This window comes from Hippocampus zosterae, chromosome 7 (genome assembly GCF_025434085.1).
Source record: "Hippocampus zosterae strain Florida chromosome 7, ASM2543408v3, whole genome shotgun sequence".
Taxonomy (NCBI): domain Eukaryota; kingdom Metazoa; phylum Chordata; class Actinopteri; order Syngnathiformes; family Syngnathidae; genus Hippocampus; species Hippocampus zosterae.
The window spans coordinates 1,223,670-1,243,230 of record NC_067457.1 but is presented as its reverse complement, the minus strand read 5'-3'; the positions used below and the strand labels follow the sequence as shown (position 1 = coordinate 1,243,230).

Genomic DNA, 19,561 nt, shown 5'->3' with positions numbered 1-19,561 from the left:
GTTAAGAGCGACACCAAGTGGTTGGGTTGTTTTATTATTGTTTTGGATGTAGCCAATCCGCTGCGAGAGTATTGTGATGCCGGGAGCTTCAACCAATGATCGCTTGCATCACTCAAAGCAAAATGGCGTCGCTTGGTCAAGGATGCTGAGAAATATCGACGCAGAGTTCAAATTAGACATATGTTGCCAATTCATAAATCCATAAACACATATAACTAAAGGTGAGGAACAAGTAAATGACTCGTATTTTAAATCGGTAATTTGTTTCCGTATTATGGTTCCCACGACTCTTATTTTTCCTCAAGGAAATCATTGGAATGTACGGCTATCGCTGGATTAGCATCCATTGGTGGTTGTCTCGAAGTTGCGTTTGGTATCGAGGCTTTTTTTCTCCTCCCCAGAATGAAGGTAGTCAACCTGAAGCAAGCCATCCTGCAGGCTTGGAAGGAGCGCTGGAGTGACTACCATTGGGCTGTTAATATCAAGAGGAATTTCCCAAAGGGAGCAACATGGGAATATCTTAACCTCGCAGGTAAGAGCAGTCATTGCTACTTAAAGACTGCAAGGATCATGAGGCAAAAATAGGCACCCTCGGAGTTGCTTTCCCCCATGGCATATTTATTTTTCACTCCTGACTTTCTTTCTTCCCTCCATCACACCTGAGTTTTATTCATGCATCTTACAGCCAACCTTTTCCCTTCATTCCTTCCTTCCTTCTTTATTTGGTGTCCATTACTGCTTTAGAATGAGTGTGTGCGCGAATGGTTGTTCATTTCTGTGCGCCCTGCGATTGGCTGGCAACCGGTTCAGAGTGTCCCCCTGCCTACTGCCCGAAGACAGCTGGGATCGGATCCAGCACCCCCCGCGACCCTAGTGAGGATGAAGCGGTTCGGAAAATGAATGAATGAATGAATGATTGAACTTGAAAAAAATAGAATTGTTCAGTATACCTACCATGTGCTATGTTTTACAGTATTTTCTTCCTCTTTGTGTATCTTCCAGAGGCGTTAATGGAGCAGGCGCTGATTGGTCCATCTCCTAACCCACTTATCTTGTCATATCTCAAATATGCCATAAATTCACAGGTGACAGATAACCTAAAAAATGAGTTTGCAATTTGCAATGTTTGATTATTCCCTCTTTCTGTGTTTAGATGGTGTCTTATTCGAGTGTGCTCATCGCCATTAGCAAGGTAACACGAGAACAGCCGCTGGTAATACAGTCAACCCTTTGCTATTTGCGGGGATTAGACACCAAGATCTGCCGCCAATCGCACCAACTTGAGAAGCGCGGCGGCTCCACCTAAAAAAATGTTGTTTAAATGTATTACCTATGAATTCTCAACTCAAGCGTATTGATGGCGCACGTGCGACCGGTGGAGATGCTTCATAGCGGATTGGCTGACTCCAAAGTAAAGTGAGTTCGCAAACGATTTACACCAAGTACCAATTTACACCAAGTACCAATTTCCCTGAGTTATGCGAGTTGGCAAATGGGCGAATGGACGAGGGTTGACTGTATTCCATTTGACATAGTACATGATATTAAAATGCAGGTAGGCCAATAAAGGCGCCTCTCTCCTCGCAGTTTGATGATTTTTCTCGCGATCTGTGCGTCAAGTCCCTCCTGGAGATCATGGACATGTTCTGCCATCGCCTCACGTAAGACATTTCTATATCATGTGCGCTCCCGAACTCTTTACTATTCGATGGAAACTAGAAGAAGAAATGTTCAAATAGCATTCCAACTTTCCTTTAAATTGCAGTTGCCACGGGAAGGCCGAGGAGTGCATCGGGCTGTGTCGTGCGCTGCTTGGGGTGGTGGTGTGGCTGCTGCAGGGCTGCGCCTGCTATTGCGAGAAGCTGAGGGAACCGGCTCCGTTGGGGGGCACCGAGGCCTGTCTGACGGAGTGCTGGGAGAGGCTGCACAAACTCATGAGCAGCACCAAAAACAGAGCCCTGGTGCACATCGCTCGGCTGGAAGATCAAGGTGACCCATACATTTGGACAATTTTGTCCAATTGAATCTTTTTTTTTTTGTGAGAGTCCTAGCTTGACAGATCTTGTTGATGTTTCATAGTTTTGATGTTCAGTTTTTTTTTAATGGCTTTTTTTTCCGCCCCGAAAGGATCCTGGAGTAATGTCGAGCAGGCTCTTCTTAAAGTGAGCGACGGCCTCGGCTCTATATCGAACTCCTCGCTGCGGACTCAATTAGAGGAAAGCTTGTCACTGGTGAAAGGGTGCGCCCTCCCCACCTTCATTTGGAAATGTTGACACCAAGCCCGCCGGAGCTTCTCGCGTGTCATTTTGTGCCATCTTCAATCAATGGCCGTCCCCCTTTTTTTGCTCAGCATTCCACAGATGCTGTCGGTGCAGTGTGACCCGCTGCTGCACGCCTCCTTCCCGTCAATCCACACCTTCATCATGCTGGAAGGGACCATGAATTTGACAGGGGAGACGCAGCCGATGGTGGAGCAGCTGATGATGATCAAGAGAATGCAGGTGTGAGGGTATTTTTCAGTTGGAGGGGGGGCAAAGCGCCTAAAGGTCACATACACGTTATTGTTTAATCATGCAAATTTTGTTTTTTGTCCTTTTTTTCAGATTAATTGATTCTAATCCAGTAATTTTTATTTATTTATTTATTTAATGCTGTCCGGAATGTTCACTATTTTTATTTTATTTTTTTTAAATCAAGAGCACTTTCATAAAAAATCTCCTGTCCTCAACAGAGAATCCCTAGTCCATTCTTTGTGCTGGAAATCTGGAAGGCGTGTTTTACCGGCCTCATCGAGTCACCAGAGGGCACTGAGGAGCTGAAATGGACTGCCTTCACCTTCCTCAAGGTGACTGCATTTAGACTCCTTTGTTCCAGCCAAAAAAAAAACAAAAAAAAAACCCTTTGCGCCCTACAAAACTCAACTCACCTGATCTTTTCATTTCTAAGATTCCACAAGTTCTGCTGCGGCTGAAGAAGTACCCTCAGAGTGACAAAGGACAGGTGAAACAATGTTTGGAAACTGACGAGCCACTCTCTCTCTCCTTTTTTACAAGCTGCAATTTTATTTTCTAGGACTTTACGGAGGATGTGAACGTTGCCTTTCAGTACCTCCTCAAACTGACGCCACTGCTGGACAAAGCTGACCAAAGATGCAAGTGAGTGTGCACAAGTCTTGTGCTAAAGGCGCTCCATCCCTAATAAGAAAGCGTTTTCCTCCTAGCTGTGACTGTCTGGGCATGCTGCTCCAGGAGTGTAACAAGCTCGGCCTACTGTCCGACTCCAACACGGAGGTCCTCACATCCAAACGGTACACTGTCCCTCTCCGATCGTTTTCACGTTCCAAACTGTTGATTGGTATATATTTTTTTATGTATTCATAAAGTATCACACATCCCATCCCTTGTTTTTCCTCCTCCCTCCCTCGCACCTCTCCTCCGATCCTCCAATCCGACGCCCACCACCTCGCTGCACCTTTGATTTAGGACGGACGACAGGAAGTTCTCCCCAAAACTGAAAACCGCGGAAAATGCTAACATCCAACCGAACCCGGGCCTCATCCTCCGAGCTGAGCCCACCGTGACCAATATTCTCAAGGTTAGAAACAAAGCCTGCTTTTAAAGGCCTGCATTTCCTCTTTTCATTCATTTCGTGATCGATTTGACTTCTGACTTCAAATAGAATCTTAAAAGGTGTACCATTACTTGAATAGCGGTGTCATCCAATTAACCTTCAACCTTCTGTGTGGCCCGTTAGACGGTGGATGCAGACCACTCCAAGTCTCCGGAGGGCCTTCTGGGTGTCCTTGGTCACATGTTGTCCGGCAAGAGCTTGGATTTGCTCCTGGCGGCCGCAGCCGCCACAGGGAAACTCAAGTCCTTCGCCCGAAAGTTTATCAAGTTAGTACACGCTTCAGACACTTCATTAGATACACCTTCTATGAAAGACCGCTGTCAAGACTCCCCCCGTATTGATTGGAATTGCCATCATAGCTTGCATTTAAGTGGTTTTCGCATTTCGGTGCTGATATATTATGCACAGCAGGTTAGCAGCGTTGTTTTTGTTGACAGGCTTAATGAGTTTCCCAAGCACATCAGCGGTGAAGGATGTAAGTACAGTATCGATCCGATGCTTTCCTTGCCTTGCTGATTTTGAGTGTGTTGGATGTTGAAAGCTTTTTCCAACGCTCCTGCAGCCAAGTCCGCTTCCGTCCGGGCCCTGCTCTTCGACATCTCCTTCCTGATGCTTTGCCATGTGGTGCAGACGTACGGCTCAGAGGTCAGCCCTGGGTCACGCTGGACTTGATGTCACAAGTCCCCGAGCCAATGTTTTTTCAGTGCACGGCCACAAGATGGCATCATTGTCATTTTACTTGGCAGCCCCTGGCCGCTAAATCTGGTTGTGCTCCATCTCCCCCAAACAGGTGGTCCTTTCTGACCCCAGTCCCTCAGGGGAGACTCCCTTTTTTGAGACATGGCTACAAACGTGTATGCCCGAGGAAGGGAAGATTCTGAACCCGGATCACCCCTGCTTTCGGCCTGAGCCCGGAAAAGTCGAGAGTCTGGTGACCCTGCTCAACAATTCCTCTGAGATGAAGCTTGTGTGAGTTGCCAACTATGTTTTGCCATTATGCTCGAAAATAATTGATCGTATTACAGTAAGCACCCGTTTTTCACCGGGGGCGACAATACGGACCCACGACGGACATAAATCTGTAATACAGAGATCATAATTCACCCCTCCCACCTCACAATGTCATCCAGCTTCATGCTAACATGATACAAAACACCGTCGACAGGCTAACGCATTTTTTTTTAGCCACAAAGTTGTACTTCAGTGGAGCCGCACGAGTCTAAATTTGTATTTGTGGAAGAACATGGAAGAGTTGAAACAATATGTCCAAAATATTTGTCGGTAGAATAATAAATCTACGATATCTACGCGAAGGATTCACCACGATATAGTGTTTGAGGAAATTATATATAATATATATAAATTATATGTTTGAGGTATTATATAAACCTTATTGTCACTTGTATTTCACATCCGATGTCGCTGACCTCCTAAATTGTTCATTTCTCTGCTCACAGTCAAGTGAAATGGCACGAAATCTGCCTCAGCACCCCGGCGGCCATTTTGGAAGTTTTGAATGCATGGGAGAACGGCGTGCTCTCTGTGGAGGCGGTGCAGGTCTGTCCGCTCTTCTGTGAATTGTATTGTTTAGCTTGCTCACTCAAGCGAGCATCATCACCTTCTTGGTAAGTGAGGAGTGATCGTGCGGTCATCCGTGACATCACCCAGCGTTGTCGAATGAATGCCTCCGTTTCCTTCTTCCATTGAAGTTTTGCTATGAGCCCACGCGGATGCGTTTTCGTCACACATTCTCTTTCCATTCACCGTTTTCGCCTTCCTCTTTTTGACATCCTCCTTTGCGTGCAGAAGATCACTGACAACATCAAGGGCAAAGTTTGCAGTATGGCGATCTGCGCGGTGGCGTGGCTGGTGGCCCACGTCAGGATGCTGGGACGGGACGAGAGGGAGAAGCCTCAGACCATGATCCGCCAGCTCGTCACCCCGCTCTATGGCGAAAACACGCTGCAGTTTTACAGCGAACGGTATAAACCCCTCTGAGCTACTGTATAAACGACTGTGAGTGTTTCCCGGTGGAAATGAATTGGAAGCTCCATTCATTTGTTCCCCCCCCCCCCCAGCGTGATCATCATGAGCTCCATCATGGAGCACATGTGTGCCGACGTCTTCCAGCAAACGGCGGCGACGCTGCGGCCCCCCATGGAGGGCCAGGAGCCCATACCCTACCGCAACCTGCTGCCGGCCAAAGAGCCCATCCGGGCCGCCCTCACCAAGCAGTTCCAGCTGGTGCTGCGCAAAGGCTGGGTGGACAGTCGAGCGCTGCATCTCTTCCAGAGTCTGCTCAACATGGGCGGCGTCTTCTGGTTCACCAATAATTTGGTCAAGGTAGGCGGGCCATGAAAACCTACTTATTGGGCCCCATTTCAGGGCCATTTAAAAAAAAAACAACTATAAATCAGTGTGGGCGGCCCGGTAGTCCAGTGGTTAGCACGTCGGCATCAGAGTGCAGAGGTACCGGGTTCGATTCCAGCTCCGGCCTCCCTGTGTGGAGTTTGCATGTTCTCCCCGGGCCTGCGTGGGTTTTCTCCGGGTGCTCCGGTTTCCTCCCACATTCCAAAAATATGCATGGCAAGCTGATTGGACGCTGTAAATTGTCCCTAGGTGTGAGTGCAAATGGTTGTTCGTTTCCGTGTGCCCTGCGATTGGCTGGCAACCGATTCAGGGTGTCCCCCGCCTACTGCCCGGAGACAGCTGGGATAGGCTCCAGCACCCCCCGCGACTCTAGTGAGGATCAAGCGGTTAGGAAGATGAATGAATGAATGAATAAATCAGTGATTCGCAAACTTACTTTTGAAAGCATTTGAAAATGACTGAGCCACTTATGCTATTAGGCTCGCAAAACAAACTTTTTTTTGAATTTTAGGAGCTGCTCAAGGAAACTCGGCAGGAGTGGGCCCATCGTGTGGTGGAGTTGCTTTACAGCATCTTCTGTCTGGACAGTCAGCAAATCACCCTGACCTTGCTGGGCACCATCGTGCCCAACTTGCTCACCGACTCCGCCCACTGGCACAGCCTGGTCGACCCGCCTGGCAAAGCACTGGCCAAGTAAGACCTTGCTCTGCCGTCGTTTTGGGGGCTGGTATTGACCCCCACCCACCCACCCCCGATGCGTCCTCAGGTTGTCTGTGTGGTGCGCACTCAGCTCATACTCATCCAACCACAAAGGTTCCTGCTCCGCTCATCAACGGAGAAGACAGCGAGAAGACATCGAGGTATAAACGCAGCGTACAGGCAGCCAGCTGTGTGACGTGTGTCAATTGTGTGCATTTTTTGGGGGGATCGCAGGACTACAGCAGCCTCTTTCCCTTGGATGACACGCAACCCTCCAAGCTCATGCGTCTCCTCAGCTCCAATGAGGATGAGCCTGTGGCGCTTTCCAGTCCAGGTCAGTCCATAAATAGGTGATGGTTAGCGTTTAGTCTTTCTGGTCTGTGCCATTGATGAGCTAATGAATAGCGCACGCTCATGCGTGCGTTTTAAAAACGCTTCAAGCAAGCGGCAATGAAATGATCAAAAAGCACGAGCTATTTGATTCTTTGCGTTCCAGTTTTATGAAAGATGATTTGAGATGCAAGACTTTCGCCATACGAGCGTGGCCACCGAACGGATTAAACTCGTATCTCACGTAGCCGCCGTACAGCCTCTTGAAAACAAACTACCCAAAAACCTTTACTCTAGTCGTGACGTTTTCTCAATGAGAAACTGAAATGTGTCTCATGAGGCTATTTTAGGAATGTCAGCACACAGCGGAAAGAAGCCCCGCTGGTCTTTCACAACATTGCATAAGGATCACCGGTTCTTTGCACAGAAGTCCTTCCAGGCCTTGAGCTTTCCTTTTGCCTTTCTCTGCTTTGTCAATGGTGGCCACGATATAGATAGAACTCAACTGTGCGCGTTCAGCCGTGGCTCCGTTTTCAATAAATGACTTCAGACTGAATGTGTCATTTTCTTCCACCGATATCATTTCAGGGGACCGATCAATGAGCAGCTCCCTCTCTGCCTCCCAGCTGCACACGGTCAACATGAGAGAGCCACTCAACCGCGTCCTGGGTGAGATGATCTGCCTTTCCCAGACGCTGAGCACTTTTCCTTGAAATGAGTAACATTTCCGGAGTGAAACGTTGTCCCATGCGATGTCCTCACTGAATTACAGTACTCATCATGAGGTGTCCCCATTGATTCCCCTTCCACCCCCCCACACACACATGAATAATTTGTTTGGTCAGTACAACTCATTCAAGATCTTTGACAGAAAACGATGTCACCGCATTATTTATTGCATCATAAATCTGATATTCACTTTGTGTGAGATGGCTGATCAAGCAACCGTCATGAAAACACCGTGTTTGTAAAGCCAGAATTTTCTGCCGGCTTTTGTGTTGGATTGTTCAATCAGTAGGTGTGTGTGACACGTTTTACTTTCAAAAAGATTATGTCATTTCAACCCCGACAATTTATGAGATCCGTTTCCCTTTGCGCAGCCAACCTGTTCCTGCTCATTTCCTCCATCCTGGGCTCCAAGATGGCGGGCCCTCACACGCAGTTTGTGCATAGTTTCATGGAGGAGTGTGTGGAATGCCTGGAGCAGGGAAGTCGCGGAAGCATCCTGCAGTTCATGCCTTTTACAATGGTGAGTCAGGATGGGGAGGGAAGCCAAGGCGGGGCCTCCTTTTGTCGAAAACCTTACTGGAAAATAGCCGAATGAAGTCTCGCAATATACAAACGTTGACTCGACAGAACAGATGTTCTCAATTCCTTTGTGGCGGTGTCGGCTGTTTTCAGGTTTGTACGTTGCCATCGTCTATCGTACTTGACGCCTACTGTCAAACTAAACCTCAAACACAAGGGTATTTAAAACAGCCACGTAGCTTTGCCTTAGGAAAGTCCGCTTAGCTTAATGCTAACAAACAATGCAATACAATACGCTCTTTTTTTGGGGAGAAAGCCTGGAATGGATAATTGTGATATTCATTCATTTGTATTGTTTTTGTGTTGGCTGTGAATTGGATGAAAGCCAACCATAACATCTTTTCAAAAGGGGCTGGTAAAGGCCCATGACCATAGAATTGACATGGCCGTGTACATGCCCGGACATGTACAAAGTCAGGAAAACTGATTCATGGGGCAACTGGCATCTTCCGCAAAATAAAACATTTCTCAGGGTCGTTCAAGTGTTGCACAACATGTTGTATGCGTTCGTTCATATCCCCCCTCCCCCACTTGTGCCTCCAGGTCGCTGAGCTGGTGAAGCTGCCCGCTCTGGCCAAACCCAAAGTGGTCTTGGCTGTCACTGATTTGAGTCTACCCCTGGGGAGGAGAGTAGCAGCCAAAGCCATCGCTGCCTTGTAACGCTTGAGGTTCTTTCGCCAAAAGTTCGGGATTTTCAGCTTATGGGTGAAACTTCAGGATCAACCCCCCCCCCAAAAAACAATCTTGTTGAATAACTTTTGAAAAACAACTGAGGAATTATTCAGTGTTTCAGCACTGTCTCCCTCAACAATTGGAGCAGGGGGCGGGGCAATCCAACTCGGCTCCATATGAATTAACACTTGACGTGTAAAACGTCCCCATTGTGTGTTTGTCTGCTACTTTTTGGTAACTGGTCACGACATTAAAAAAAAAAACAAAAGAAAAGGCTTGTCTTTGCTGATACTGTTCATTATTTAATGTTTGCATCATCCCAGCGTCGGGTTCAGGATCACATGTTTAGAGACGTCATCACATGACTCTGAGGGGGCCTTTTCATCACCCCGAATGACGCTTGCGGTCACCGGCAGCCGTCCAAGCGCTTACAACACTTCCTCTCGGAAAGACGAAAGAGGCACGAAGCTCCTTCCCTCTTGCTGCCACGAGTTCGTCGCTGTCTGAATTAACTACGCCAGGTGTCACTGGTCACGATGTGGAAATTATTTCAAAAACCTTTTAACCTTTTTACTGTAGTAGATTAGCTTAGCTTTGTACTCGGCGGCGTTGGCGATCTTTTGCCTCAGGTCGCTATGCGTCTTTTTTTTTTTTTTTTTTAAATCTCTCACATAAGTGAAAACTGGTCACCGCAACTGTGATGAACATCCCAATTACCGTACTTTTGCCATCTTTTTTTTTTGTAATTGGCTTTTTTTACATCCTGCATTATGATTGACGGTCAGAGAAGCAGACATTAAGAAAACGGTTTATTGCAGGACAGATTATAAATACTATTGGCATTCATACAAAAATACTCCATAAATAACATTTGATTGAACTTAGTATTTCACGATGCCCCATTATGTCTCATAAGATTCCCTCGATTGTCAGACTCCTATTTGAGCTTTGAGATTAGTATTTGGTGTAAGTTTGTCATGACACAGGCAAGTGGTGGCGGTTAGTGTAGACACAAGGCAGCATGCAACAAGTCATCCAAGCTGTTCAATCCAATATAAATAAATACATACAAATAAATAGGCAAATAAAAAAATAAATCCCTTAGCGGAGCAATAAATACTTCTGGTACATTAAAATAACAAGAATTTTGAAGAGTGAGCAGTGTTATATCAGTCCCATCAGCAGGTCGCTGTCCGTTTCCTCCTCGTGGCTTGCGTCCAGACCCCGGAGCAAGCGGTGTATATCCTGGCCCAGGGACTGGAGCTGCACCAGCGTCAGGTGGGCGGCCACCTGGACCTCAAAGTCGCCGTGCAGGTGTAAGGTCACGGGGCTCGGGGTTGTCTGCGGCTCATACTCTGTCTGGACAGCTCGCAGCATCTGCACCAAGACCGGCGTGCGGAGGGATCATCAGAGATGGCAAAAGTTATCACACACAAGTACAAAGAAAAAGTCGGCAGGAAAATAAATTCTTGCCGCTGGCGATCACAAAGTGACTCAAGAATTGCAGAGGCCTCACGTTTGTTTGATTTACCTTGCTAATTTGAACAGCAAGATCTCGGACAGTGTTCATGAGGTCAGTCACTCTCTGTGATTTTTCCAGCAGAGGTGAGATGGTGCTCAGCAAGGCCAGGTGCAGTTGCAGACCCTTGTGCATGTGTATCAGACTGCTCTCCTGATAGGGGGTGCAAACAACCAACAGGGCTTTGATTACTTCACTGAGGAAACCGATCGGCCAAGAAAAACACTTGACACTAAAGGACAAGTCACAATCAAATGTAATGACGCGAGGGATGGCCGCCAACATGTCTCATCCCGTGGTTCCAGGAGCGGAAAATGCTGCGCAGATGGGGTTCAATTCATTTCACACAATCTACCAAATTCTGAATCGATTAGGGTGTCTCTTCCATCAACAAAAACTGATATCATCACAATAAATGGAGTCCACTGGCCATGAACTCACCAACGGAACTTTTTCCGAAGCGATTTTAAGCACGGGAGCAGCTGGGAAGTTGATGTTGGTCGCCATTGTGCCGAGCTTGGCGTTTTCGGAAGAATTCAGTTTCAGAGTCTGTGGTGAGGAAACGAAAGAACGGACATGTTACAACATTGGTGAAATATGCTTTCCAAAGTTCGGTGCCTACCTAATTTCAATGGTAACAACATTTTGAAATTGATTATCCATCCAGCATTTTTTTTTATTGTTTGTCTTTGGGCGAGAGGCAAAGTGCATTGGGAACTAGTCGCCAGTCAATCGCTGGCCACATATAGACAAACAATCCTTTACTCCCACACAGGACAGCCTGAAGCAAGATTTGAACCCAGAGACTCAAATGTTGAAAATGGACAGTTCATCACTGGATACACAAATACGACCATTCTGTCACATGCACACGCCTAAGAACCGTTTGTAGTTTTCAGTGAATCTGACATGCGTGTCTATGGAGTGCGGGGGCAAGCCCACAACTGACTTCATGATGTCAATCAACAAGAGCAGAACTCAATCAATGCGACGATTCCATAGAGCTTGATTAGTGATGCCTAGTCGCCATGCAGCCGCTGCGTGTGCTATAATCCAATGAGGTCCACAACCTGTTTGGCGATAATAATCAAGACGCTGGCGAGAAAAAGGTAAGGAGTCCCTCACCTCGGCGTGGATGCTCGATTTGTGCGCTTCGGGAATGGCGAGCAGGATCTTCTCGGTTAGACTGCGGCTCCTCCGGACGAGCGCTTGGAATTGCGCCCCTTCAACAAGTGCGCACATGTCCGCGCAAACCTCCGGTAGAGGCGCGGCGCCCGCGACCCTGGCCATGTGGAAGAGAGTGAAAACTGCAGGGAGACAGCAAGAAAAAATGTTGTCACGAACAACGCGAAAGCCAAAAGTGGTGCAGCACAAGGCTTGAGCTCTGGCTCTTCCCTGTCTGCTTCCTCCCTCCAGGCCAGAGTAGCTGCCAATTCCTAGATCATGTGACACTAACGCATGTCAAACTCAAGTTTAACAAAATAATTAAAAAAGATAAATACAATTAAAAAAAGAGAGAGAACACTAGCATGTCCCTTAAAAAAAGTCCGGATGCCTTCAAATTAAAATTCCCCAAACAGTTTGATTCAGTTCGGCGGCATTTCACTGACGTCACTACTCACCAATCAGGATGTTCATGGCCTCGACTGGGGAAATGTCTTTCGAGTACTGACCTCAAGTGTACGCAGTTGATTGATTGACCAAATGTCATACGTACGCGTGTATATATATGAGTGGCAAGCAGTGGAGATATCCTGGGCTTTCCCAATACTCGCCTCGGACCGCGTGTCATTGGCAGTGATTGCAGAGTTCCTTTTAATTTTGTGAGAAAGGGACAGTTTAGGAAACGGATGAGCAATATCATTTGTTTGGATCGCAGCATATTTGCAAATCCTTATTTGGGTCTTGTGAATCACAAAAAAAAAAAAATCACAGAATCATCAGCGGTGGGAAATAAATGTTCAAATTCGTTCCACCGAAGTCGCTTTTTCAGCTATCGATACAGTACTTCATTGGAGTACTTATTTTTCCGGCGACTTTTTACTTTGACTACCTACATTTGAAAATAATCATTACCGGCACTTTCTACTCCTTAATTTAATGAGGCTGGTGATATTCTTCACCTCCAGTGAATGTTGACGTCAAAAAGATGGAAATGGAGAGGGGGGGGTGAGTGGAGAGGGGGACTGACAAGGGTGTGGACCTGCGGGCGTCCACCTGAAGGACGGCATCCAAAGTCACCTCAGTAAGTAATGCCAGTTTTCTACATCCAGCCATCAATTTTGTGTAGCGCCTAATTAGGGTGTGCTGGAGCCAATCCCAGCTCACCGCGGGTGATACGCACGCCTCACCGTTAAATACGGGCTGTGCCATCTTAACATGAAGTGTTTTCCGAAGGGCCTCTCGTTCAAAGAAAGTCATGGAACGGTGGGCTGTTTTTGAGGGTGCTTGGACAACTGTATGGGCAGCGGGCCACACTCAAGTGGATTGTCAAATGAAAAGGCCTGACTGGTGCAAGGGGGCCATCTCGTGGAAAAAGTGTGTACTGCAAGCTAAACCTCAACTGATCCCTTGGGAGGGGGGTGTATATTATAGAACAGCAGGGCCTTTCGGCTATAAATAAAGGGGGGTGGACACCAAACCAAAATAATCATGATCTCGTCTCTTCTTCTTCACAAATGGACTTTCTGTGAAATCCGGGCCTGTTTAGTGGAATACAACATGCATTATTTCTCGTAACTAAGCGATAATTTTCCGACCAATGAAGTGCCACCGGATCAGCTCCCGCCTCGCAGCACACAATGCACAGTGCCCCACTGAATACGCAGCCCATCAGCCTGCGCATTAATGCTCGCCTCGTGTCACAAAGGTGGCTGGAAGCAATTCCACCTGGAACCCAATCCGCCAAGAGGGCCTCCCAACCCACCGTTTAACGTGTCACCTTATCCCCCCCCCCCTCCCCTCACCCCCACTCGTGCGTGCACCTGCAGGTGTAACACCAACACCAGTGCACCGCGTCCAAGCTATCTAAGACCAGACTGTCAACAGCAGGTCCGGTGTCTTTTGACAGTTGCTGTTCATGCATCCCATAATACTCGCAAGAAGACAAACACATCAGTAGCCAAACATCTTTTTAATGAAAACGTACGGACGCGTGTTGTGAAGGTGACGCAATCGTCCACTGTGCATTGCAGTTTCCTTTCGCATCCTCGCTTATCACAAGGTCCTTCAAGATACAATCACAACCCAGGTTGGCCCAAAACACGCTACGGCTTTTACTCCCCCGATCAAGCATCCGACCGCATCCTTCTAAAAGTGTTAATGGGCAGTCGAGAGGTGAATAATTCATGCGGGCTGCATTGCATCAGCTTGAGTTTTCATGCAAAGAAACGTATTGCCGACAATTAGCTCAGTTAGCACGGCTTATTACACTTGGGAGGCCCCAGACGGGTGTACGTCCACAGTGCGGTACCCTCGGGCACATCTTTTTCATAGTTCTTCTATCTTGAATACAGAGTAGTCATTCGCTTATGAATATTCTCATTAAAGTCTCATTATGCCTAAGTGATGTTTTATTTTTCCCTCGGCGTCTGTCCGGCTTCCCCTGTCCCTTCGCAGCATTGTCGGTCCCCAAAATCTCAGCCAAGTCGCTGAGATTTTGTCTTTTTTTTGTTCCTTTTTGGTCAATGTGGCAGTTAAGAGGAAGTCGGATGCCCGGCGACCCTCCAATTTGCCACTCAAACAGCCGAGCAGGCACAAGTGACAATCGGGCGGTTATGACTGAGCTGGGAAAATGATATGAGCCACTCTGGTGATTTACGTTGCTGCGCTTCCCAGATATTGCGCATTCAATTCCATTTGTAAACTTTGAGTCACAAATGATTTGTGACATCTGTATGATTTGGAGAGAGAAATTGAAAAAAAGCACATCAATCAGTAAGAGATTACGTAGCCTACCAGAGTGGTTGGTGATGACTTTTCCGCGCCGTAACAACGAGGCGCTCTAAAGCAGATGTTGTCAGGTGTCGGCATAGCCAGCCAGCGAACTGCACAATTGCGCCGGGTCGCCGCCAAAGAGAACAAACGTGCTGACTTCAACGCGCCCGACTGTTTTAGCCGTGCTCTGAAAACCTTTTAACATTAGAGCGCCACATCGTCTCGGTTGAAACATTTTTTTTCAGCAGTCATCCTCAAATCAAGTATTTAGAGACATCACTCTTTTTGGTGGAATTTTTTTTTATGACATTTTGGCTCCGAGGGGGAATAAGCGTTGCCAGATGTCAAGTATTTGACTTTGCTCCGGAAGGGTTGGGCAACACCGGCCTGGTGGCTAAACAACAGTACTGATGGTAGAAGACTCCTCAGACTTTGCTTGCCTGCTCGGCAATGACTTGAGGTACTCCAAATGTCTGCGGGCGTCCTCCTGGTTGGCCCTGACGTAGTAGACCAGATAAGAGATGACCATGGCGAACCAGCCAAACATGACCACCAGCATGGCCACGTCTGTAGTCCTCTTCGTCACCACGCACAAGTCGATGTCGGGCTCCAAGAGGAAGGCCAGTCCCTGAACGCTCATTTCCTCCGGGTCGGAAGTCTGGCACACGATGCCGGTCAGCGACACGGGCTCCAGGTCCACGCGGGGCATTGCCATCTGCAGGTCGCAGTCGCAATGCCAGGGATTGTCGGTTAAATTCGCCCGAGCCCGAAGGCCCTCGAAGGAGTCCGCGGTGAAATGGACTAACTTGTTTGCGGAAAGGTCAAGGAACTGCAGCGAGGAGCTCAGGCCTCTGAACGCGCCCGGCTGCAGCTGGCTAATGTCGTTGTGCGACAGGTCCAGCTCTGCCAGGCGCGACAGGCCGGCGAAGGCGTTGGCCGGGATAGAGGTCAAGAGGTTAAAGTCCAGGTAGACTCGCCGCGTGTCGTTGGGGATGTCCTGCGGGATGGCGGTCAGCTGCCGATTGCTGCAGCGCACCGTCTTGCCGCCGCCGTCGCTCTCCGAGCAGTAGCAGTGTTTGGAGCAAGCGGCGGCGGAGGCGGCGGCGGCGTGGTGGAAGCAGAAAGTCATGAGCACCAGGCTGGACATGGACATCTCGGCGTCGGGGCCAGGCCACGCGTCAATCGCGCCTGCGACTGCTGAGCCTGAGACGTACAAAACAACACGTCAGCTTTCGCAACTCTCGAGCGTGCTTCATATCATCGATTTAAAACGCCACTTTGAGACCGGTGGTCTTCACAAACTGGGTCGGATCCCACTCCACTGGGGCCCCTGCTCAATTTCCCGGCGGTCCGAACGGGTGGACAGGGTGCTGCGCCCTCATCGCAGCTGAGAAACAACTGGACTCCTGTTGCTTTTCCCGGCAAGTGGAAGGATTTTTTTTTTTTTAAATGCGCAAAATAAACAACCCGAGAGAATCCTCGGGTGCCATGGCGCCGCTTTTCTAATTGGCATCCCTGCCATGCACTTTGGCTATTTTGGTACATGCGGACTGACATTAACTTAGCAAGAAGAGGCACATAGCATTCCGACAAAACAACTCGCAAAAGTGAGAGGAGCTGACACAGTTGTCCTTCCACCCGACAATCCTACGTCATATCTTTTGGATAAGAATAATGCCGACACAAAAATGGGAATATCTCCACGACTATTCAAACGTTTGCAGTCGACATACAGAACTCGACCACAACAGATAATACGGTCGTGCCAATCGAATAGAATGCAAAGAAATTCACATTTTTTCCCCGCAGAGGATAAAGAATATACGCCTGGGAATACTGTTATCTGTTTGCGTGTTGCTCCGCTGCTTTAAGAGTTATCAATCCATGACACGGATGCTATGTGAAATTGGACTCTGTACACCCGTCCTAACCTTCCCACATCCAAAAAACTCCAGTGAGGGGAAACCGAGACCGACCATACGATGCGCAGGCCCGCCTCGTCCGAGGGCGCCACAGCTCACCCGGGCATCTTTAATTCCTTCAAAATGTACGATCAATGAGCACCAATCCACTTACAGAGATTAAAAAAAATGTCATCGATCTCTCTGCGAGTATCAAATAGCGTTTCGGGGTAGCGGGCAGTGCGGTGGCAATGGTGGGTAGCGATACTGTGTCCCGCGTGAGGAGCACAAAGGCTTCACAATACATCGCTGGCATAGACAGACGAAGAAAGATACAGGAAAAAAAACGCCGAAACCCCAATTCGGCGAAATTGTATCATTTGCGAGAGATGATCTCACACGACATGTTTGAATGCATCGCCTCGCTTCTGTGCTATCCTGGAATTTACACACCAAATATTTGCACCCTGAAGTTGCATGGTGCAGAGAAGCCAGCGCGTGGTGTTGTCCAGGGCATGAGAGCCTGAATCAGCCGCCGCTTGTTTATCAATGGGGAAGGCGGCAGAGCGAGCCTTGACATGATCAGATTTGATCAAGCCAGGCAGTAATGTTGTTTTCCAGCTCTTAGCTCGCAAAGCTCTCATTGGACGCCAGCTTCAATTTCCAGTGATTTGAACCGGGGATGCACGGCAACATTCCGATTGTGTCCCGTGCCGTCCACACATCGTCTGATAAAATACAGATGCCGATGATTGACGATGCAGCTGATCCATCACTTGTTGTCGTGTGTCCACTTCATATGCCAAATGAGCATAATTCCTTTCAACTCACTGCGGTTCCTACCCATAATGCAACACTAATGGGAAATTAATTGAAAGATATAATTGGACAAAACCTACGTGGACCAGCGTGGTCTATATTTGTCTGGAGAAAAATAGAATTCATGATGATCTCTTCATGCATGTGGTACGTATGATGATCTGAAGAGAAGAAAAAAACTAAAACTAAATATCGACGTGTCCAATACACTCACCTTTGTGGCGCTCCTTCCCTCGTCGTCATGATCCACCGCATCTTTCAGTGTTCCTACACCACGAAGCCGATTCAACTTGCTGTCTGTTGCTTTCCGCCGCAGATGCTTCCACAGCAGTTCAAGGCTCGCCCGTTTAGTTTCCACGCAACCAGAGGAGGCAACATATTAGCTGGCGCCTGTGCGCTCGGGCTGGGAGGCGCCCGGGAGAGGGGCACGTCCAACATGGGTGCGATGCAAATAAGTCAACGCGCACGCAGCACGAACGCCTCCACCCTGCTCCCCCGGAGGCTTCTCGGGGGGGGGGGGGGGGGGGGGGGGTTCCCTCGCTCGTGTAACGACGTGACTTTCACGGCGATTCTGGGACGGAGCGTCTCGGTCAGTCTGCTGCCTGGCAGCTCGCGTGCACGCAGCAGGTGGCCTCACAGCGAAGGCCACGCCCCCTGTGGAACCCTTGTGATTTGAAGGTGAGCTGACTTGACTTCCCTCGCAACGGCGTCGTTTCTCCCGGACATCTTAACGCTAGTAAACAAGCCAAAGTGCCATAGACAAGTTGATGAATAGCATTGGTTTCTGGAAGGGACACACAAACGGTGGAGCAACACAGAGAGACAGTTAAGAGAGCAATACTCGCAGGAATATGTTACTTATCCTCTGCAGAGAGCGATGCATATGGTCTGTATCCGTCATTCCTTCAAAAGTAGGCAATCTATAGACGTTTGCCTTTTCCTAAAAGGAAAAAAAAGAAAATCTCAGCCGTTGTTGTTTCACAGCGCGGTTGATAAAAGGGCCTTTGTCAAATAGAATACAAGTGTCTGAAAAGTCTCATTGAACAATAAAACTTGAATTGTGGTCTCGTCGCGGTCAGGTCCTGAGGTTCTGCAGGTCGTGTCCACACTCTTGATGAGGAAAGCCGATCGATTGCACTAAAACAGCTCTGCTGACCCTGTAGTATGCCAAGCAGCCACTCATAAGGTTGTAATGGAATTAAAATCAATACGTCGGGTTCCTCCCGTCCTCCCGCTGCTCCAGAATGACATAATGCGGATGATGAAGTGCCACGTTGTACTTTGTGTACAATTATAAATACCTTCTCAAAATAATATTGCCAACATTTATTATCTATTTAGGCATTTGTCCAAAAATTGAAGGTAGTTTGCTGGTTGTGCTCAGCAAAAAAGAGCTGACAGCATGGCTCTTGGATTTGTTGTCAGTTTGCTCGACTCCCTTTTAATTGAGTCACTGTTGGGTATTTTAATCAGGTTTAATTGCCAAGAAGACATTTACGAACACCATTAAAGATCCGGCTGGACAGTCTGCACTCTTGATAAAGGCCGTACCTGTGAGATGACAGTAATCCTTGCAAGGGGGGATTTGCATATAAGAGTCCCTCGCGGTGCCTAAGCACTGCCGTGGAGCTGGATGAAAAAGCCGTGATGAATTTCTCCTCCTTCATTCTCATTTTTCATTCCTCCAGCGCTCCCGGGCGTGTGTATGCTCCGTCCGCAGAACAAGATCAAACACTCGCCGGGTTTGTGCGAATACATTAGCCAACTTGATTTATTTATTTTCCAGCAGTGTGTCTTGACTGGGTCTCACACAAGAGATGGGCGCATCAAACGGATTTATTTCCAAAGCAAGCCCAGCCAGTCATAATAGGTGCTGCCCTCTTTTGTTGCAACTATGGCAACCTATGCAGATCAATAACAATACTCACAGTCATATGTTATTTATCCTCTGCCTACAAATGACTACTATTACAGCGGCAGACTGAGAAGTGTCCATCTCCATTGCTTTTGTGTGTACATTGTACAGTACTGATTTTGAATTTGATTTAGTGCGTAGCATCTATGCTATTTCTCGTTCCACAACAAGCAATCAGCACCAGTGCCTCGCCAAAATCGCTCCACCACCTCACGACCGCCTGGCAGCACATTAAATATAAAAGTTGTGTTCCTTCTGGCCTTTTTAAAGAACTGCAAAGTCACGTCTGGCACTATATTGTGTCTCTCAGGCATATTCACCACAATAGCCGAGGGGATTTGAGTTCACTTTAAAGGTCAGGCTTTGTACCTTCGAGGAAAGTAAGGACACGGTGTGAATTATCAAAAGGGGACTGGCTATTAGATGTTGACACAGACTACATTTTGACAATGGGTTGGTCTT

General features: G+C 47.9%; 3 protein-coding genes across 3 annotated transcripts; 1 reads left to right on the top strand and 2 right to left on the bottom strand.

The window, feature by feature from the left end:
* Positions 1 to 92: 92 nt before the first annotated feature.
* On the top strand, positions 93 to 9,067 carry med24 (mediator complex subunit 24). Its single transcript, XM_052071993.1, has 26 exons — positions 93 to 221; positions 402 to 532; positions 1,003 to 1,085; positions 1,154 to 1,192; positions 1,588 to 1,661; positions 1,766 to 1,989; positions 2,128 to 2,239; positions 2,351 to 2,501; positions 2,732 to 2,845; positions 2,947 to 3,000; positions 3,073 to 3,155; positions 3,221 to 3,307; positions 3,483 to 3,594; positions 3,754 to 3,896; positions 4,068 to 4,105; positions 4,193 to 4,275; positions 4,421 to 4,599; positions 5,088 to 5,187; positions 5,437 to 5,612; positions 5,709 to 5,973; positions 6,512 to 6,693; positions 6,767 to 6,860; positions 6,934 to 7,033; positions 7,618 to 7,698; positions 8,130 to 8,278; positions 8,881 to 9,067. Exons 2-26 carry the CDS (start codon positions 403 to 405, stop codon positions 8,995 to 8,997), a joined length of 2,970 nt encoding a protein of 989 aa, XP_051927953.1. The 5' UTR covers positions 93 to 221; position 402; the 3' UTR covers positions 8,998 to 9,067.
* A 738-nt stretch (positions 9,068 to 9,805) lies between these two features.
* LOC127603202 (uncharacterized) lies at positions 9,806 to 12,054 on the bottom strand. Its single transcript, XM_052069300.1, has 4 exons — positions 11,654 to 12,054; positions 10,970 to 11,077; positions 10,541 to 10,681; positions 9,806 to 10,386 (listed from the first exon to the last, which is right to left on the bottom strand). Exons 1-4 carry the CDS (start codon positions 11,816 to 11,818, stop codon positions 10,174 to 10,176), a joined length of 627 nt encoding a protein of 208 aa, XP_051925260.1. The 5' UTR covers positions 11,819 to 12,054; the 3' UTR covers positions 9,806 to 10,173.
* lrrc3ca (leucine rich repeat containing 3Ca) lies at positions 11,819 to 18,992 on the bottom strand. Its single transcript, XM_052069298.1, has 4 exons — positions 17,982 to 18,992; positions 17,399 to 17,881; positions 14,486 to 15,667; positions 11,819 to 11,835 (listed from the first exon to the last, which is right to left on the bottom strand). The coding sequence occupies exon 3, from the start codon at positions 15,615 to 15,617 to the stop codon at positions 14,859 to 14,861; it is 759 nt and encodes a 252-aa protein (XP_051925258.1). The 5' UTR covers positions 15,618 to 15,667; positions 17,399 to 17,881; positions 17,982 to 18,992; the 3' UTR covers positions 11,819 to 11,835; positions 14,486 to 14,858.
* Between the last annotated feature and the right edge of the window lie 569 nt (positions 18,993 to 19,561).

What these genes read in the sequence shown, in the direction of transcription:
- LOC127603202 (XM_052069300.1), bottom strand. Translation starts at nt 11,818, where the DNA reads ATGGCCAGGGTCGCGGGCGCCGCGCCTCTACCGGAGGTTTGCGCGGAC. An exon ending in CTTCGGAAAAAGTTCCGTTG is followed by an intron (nt 10,682 to 10,969) that starts GTGAGTTCATGG and finishes ACCCCCTATCAG; the next exon opens with GAGAGCAGTCTGATACACAT. An exon ending in TTGCTGTTCAAATTAGCAAG is followed by an intron (nt 10,387 to 10,540) that starts GTAAATCAAACA and finishes GTCTTGGTGCAG; the next exon opens with ATGCTGCGAGCTGTCCAGAC.
- lrrc3ca (XM_052069298.1), bottom strand. Translation starts at nt 15,617, where the DNA reads ATGTCCATGTCCAGCCTGGTGCTCATGACTTTCTGCTTCCACCACGCC.
- med24 (XM_052071993.1), top strand. Translation starts at nt 403, where the DNA reads ATGAAGGTAGTCAACCTGAAGCAAGCCATCCTGCAGGCTTGGAAGGAG. An exon ending in ATGTTCTGCCATCGCCTCAC is followed by an intron (nt 1,662 to 1,765) that starts GTAAGACATTTC and finishes TTTAAATTGCAG; the next exon opens with TTGCCACGGGAAGGCCGAGG. An exon ending in TGTGGCGCTTTCCAGTCCAG is followed by an intron (nt 7,034 to 7,617) that starts GTCAGTCCATAA and finishes ATATCATTTCAG; the next exon opens with GGGACCGATCAATGAGCAGC.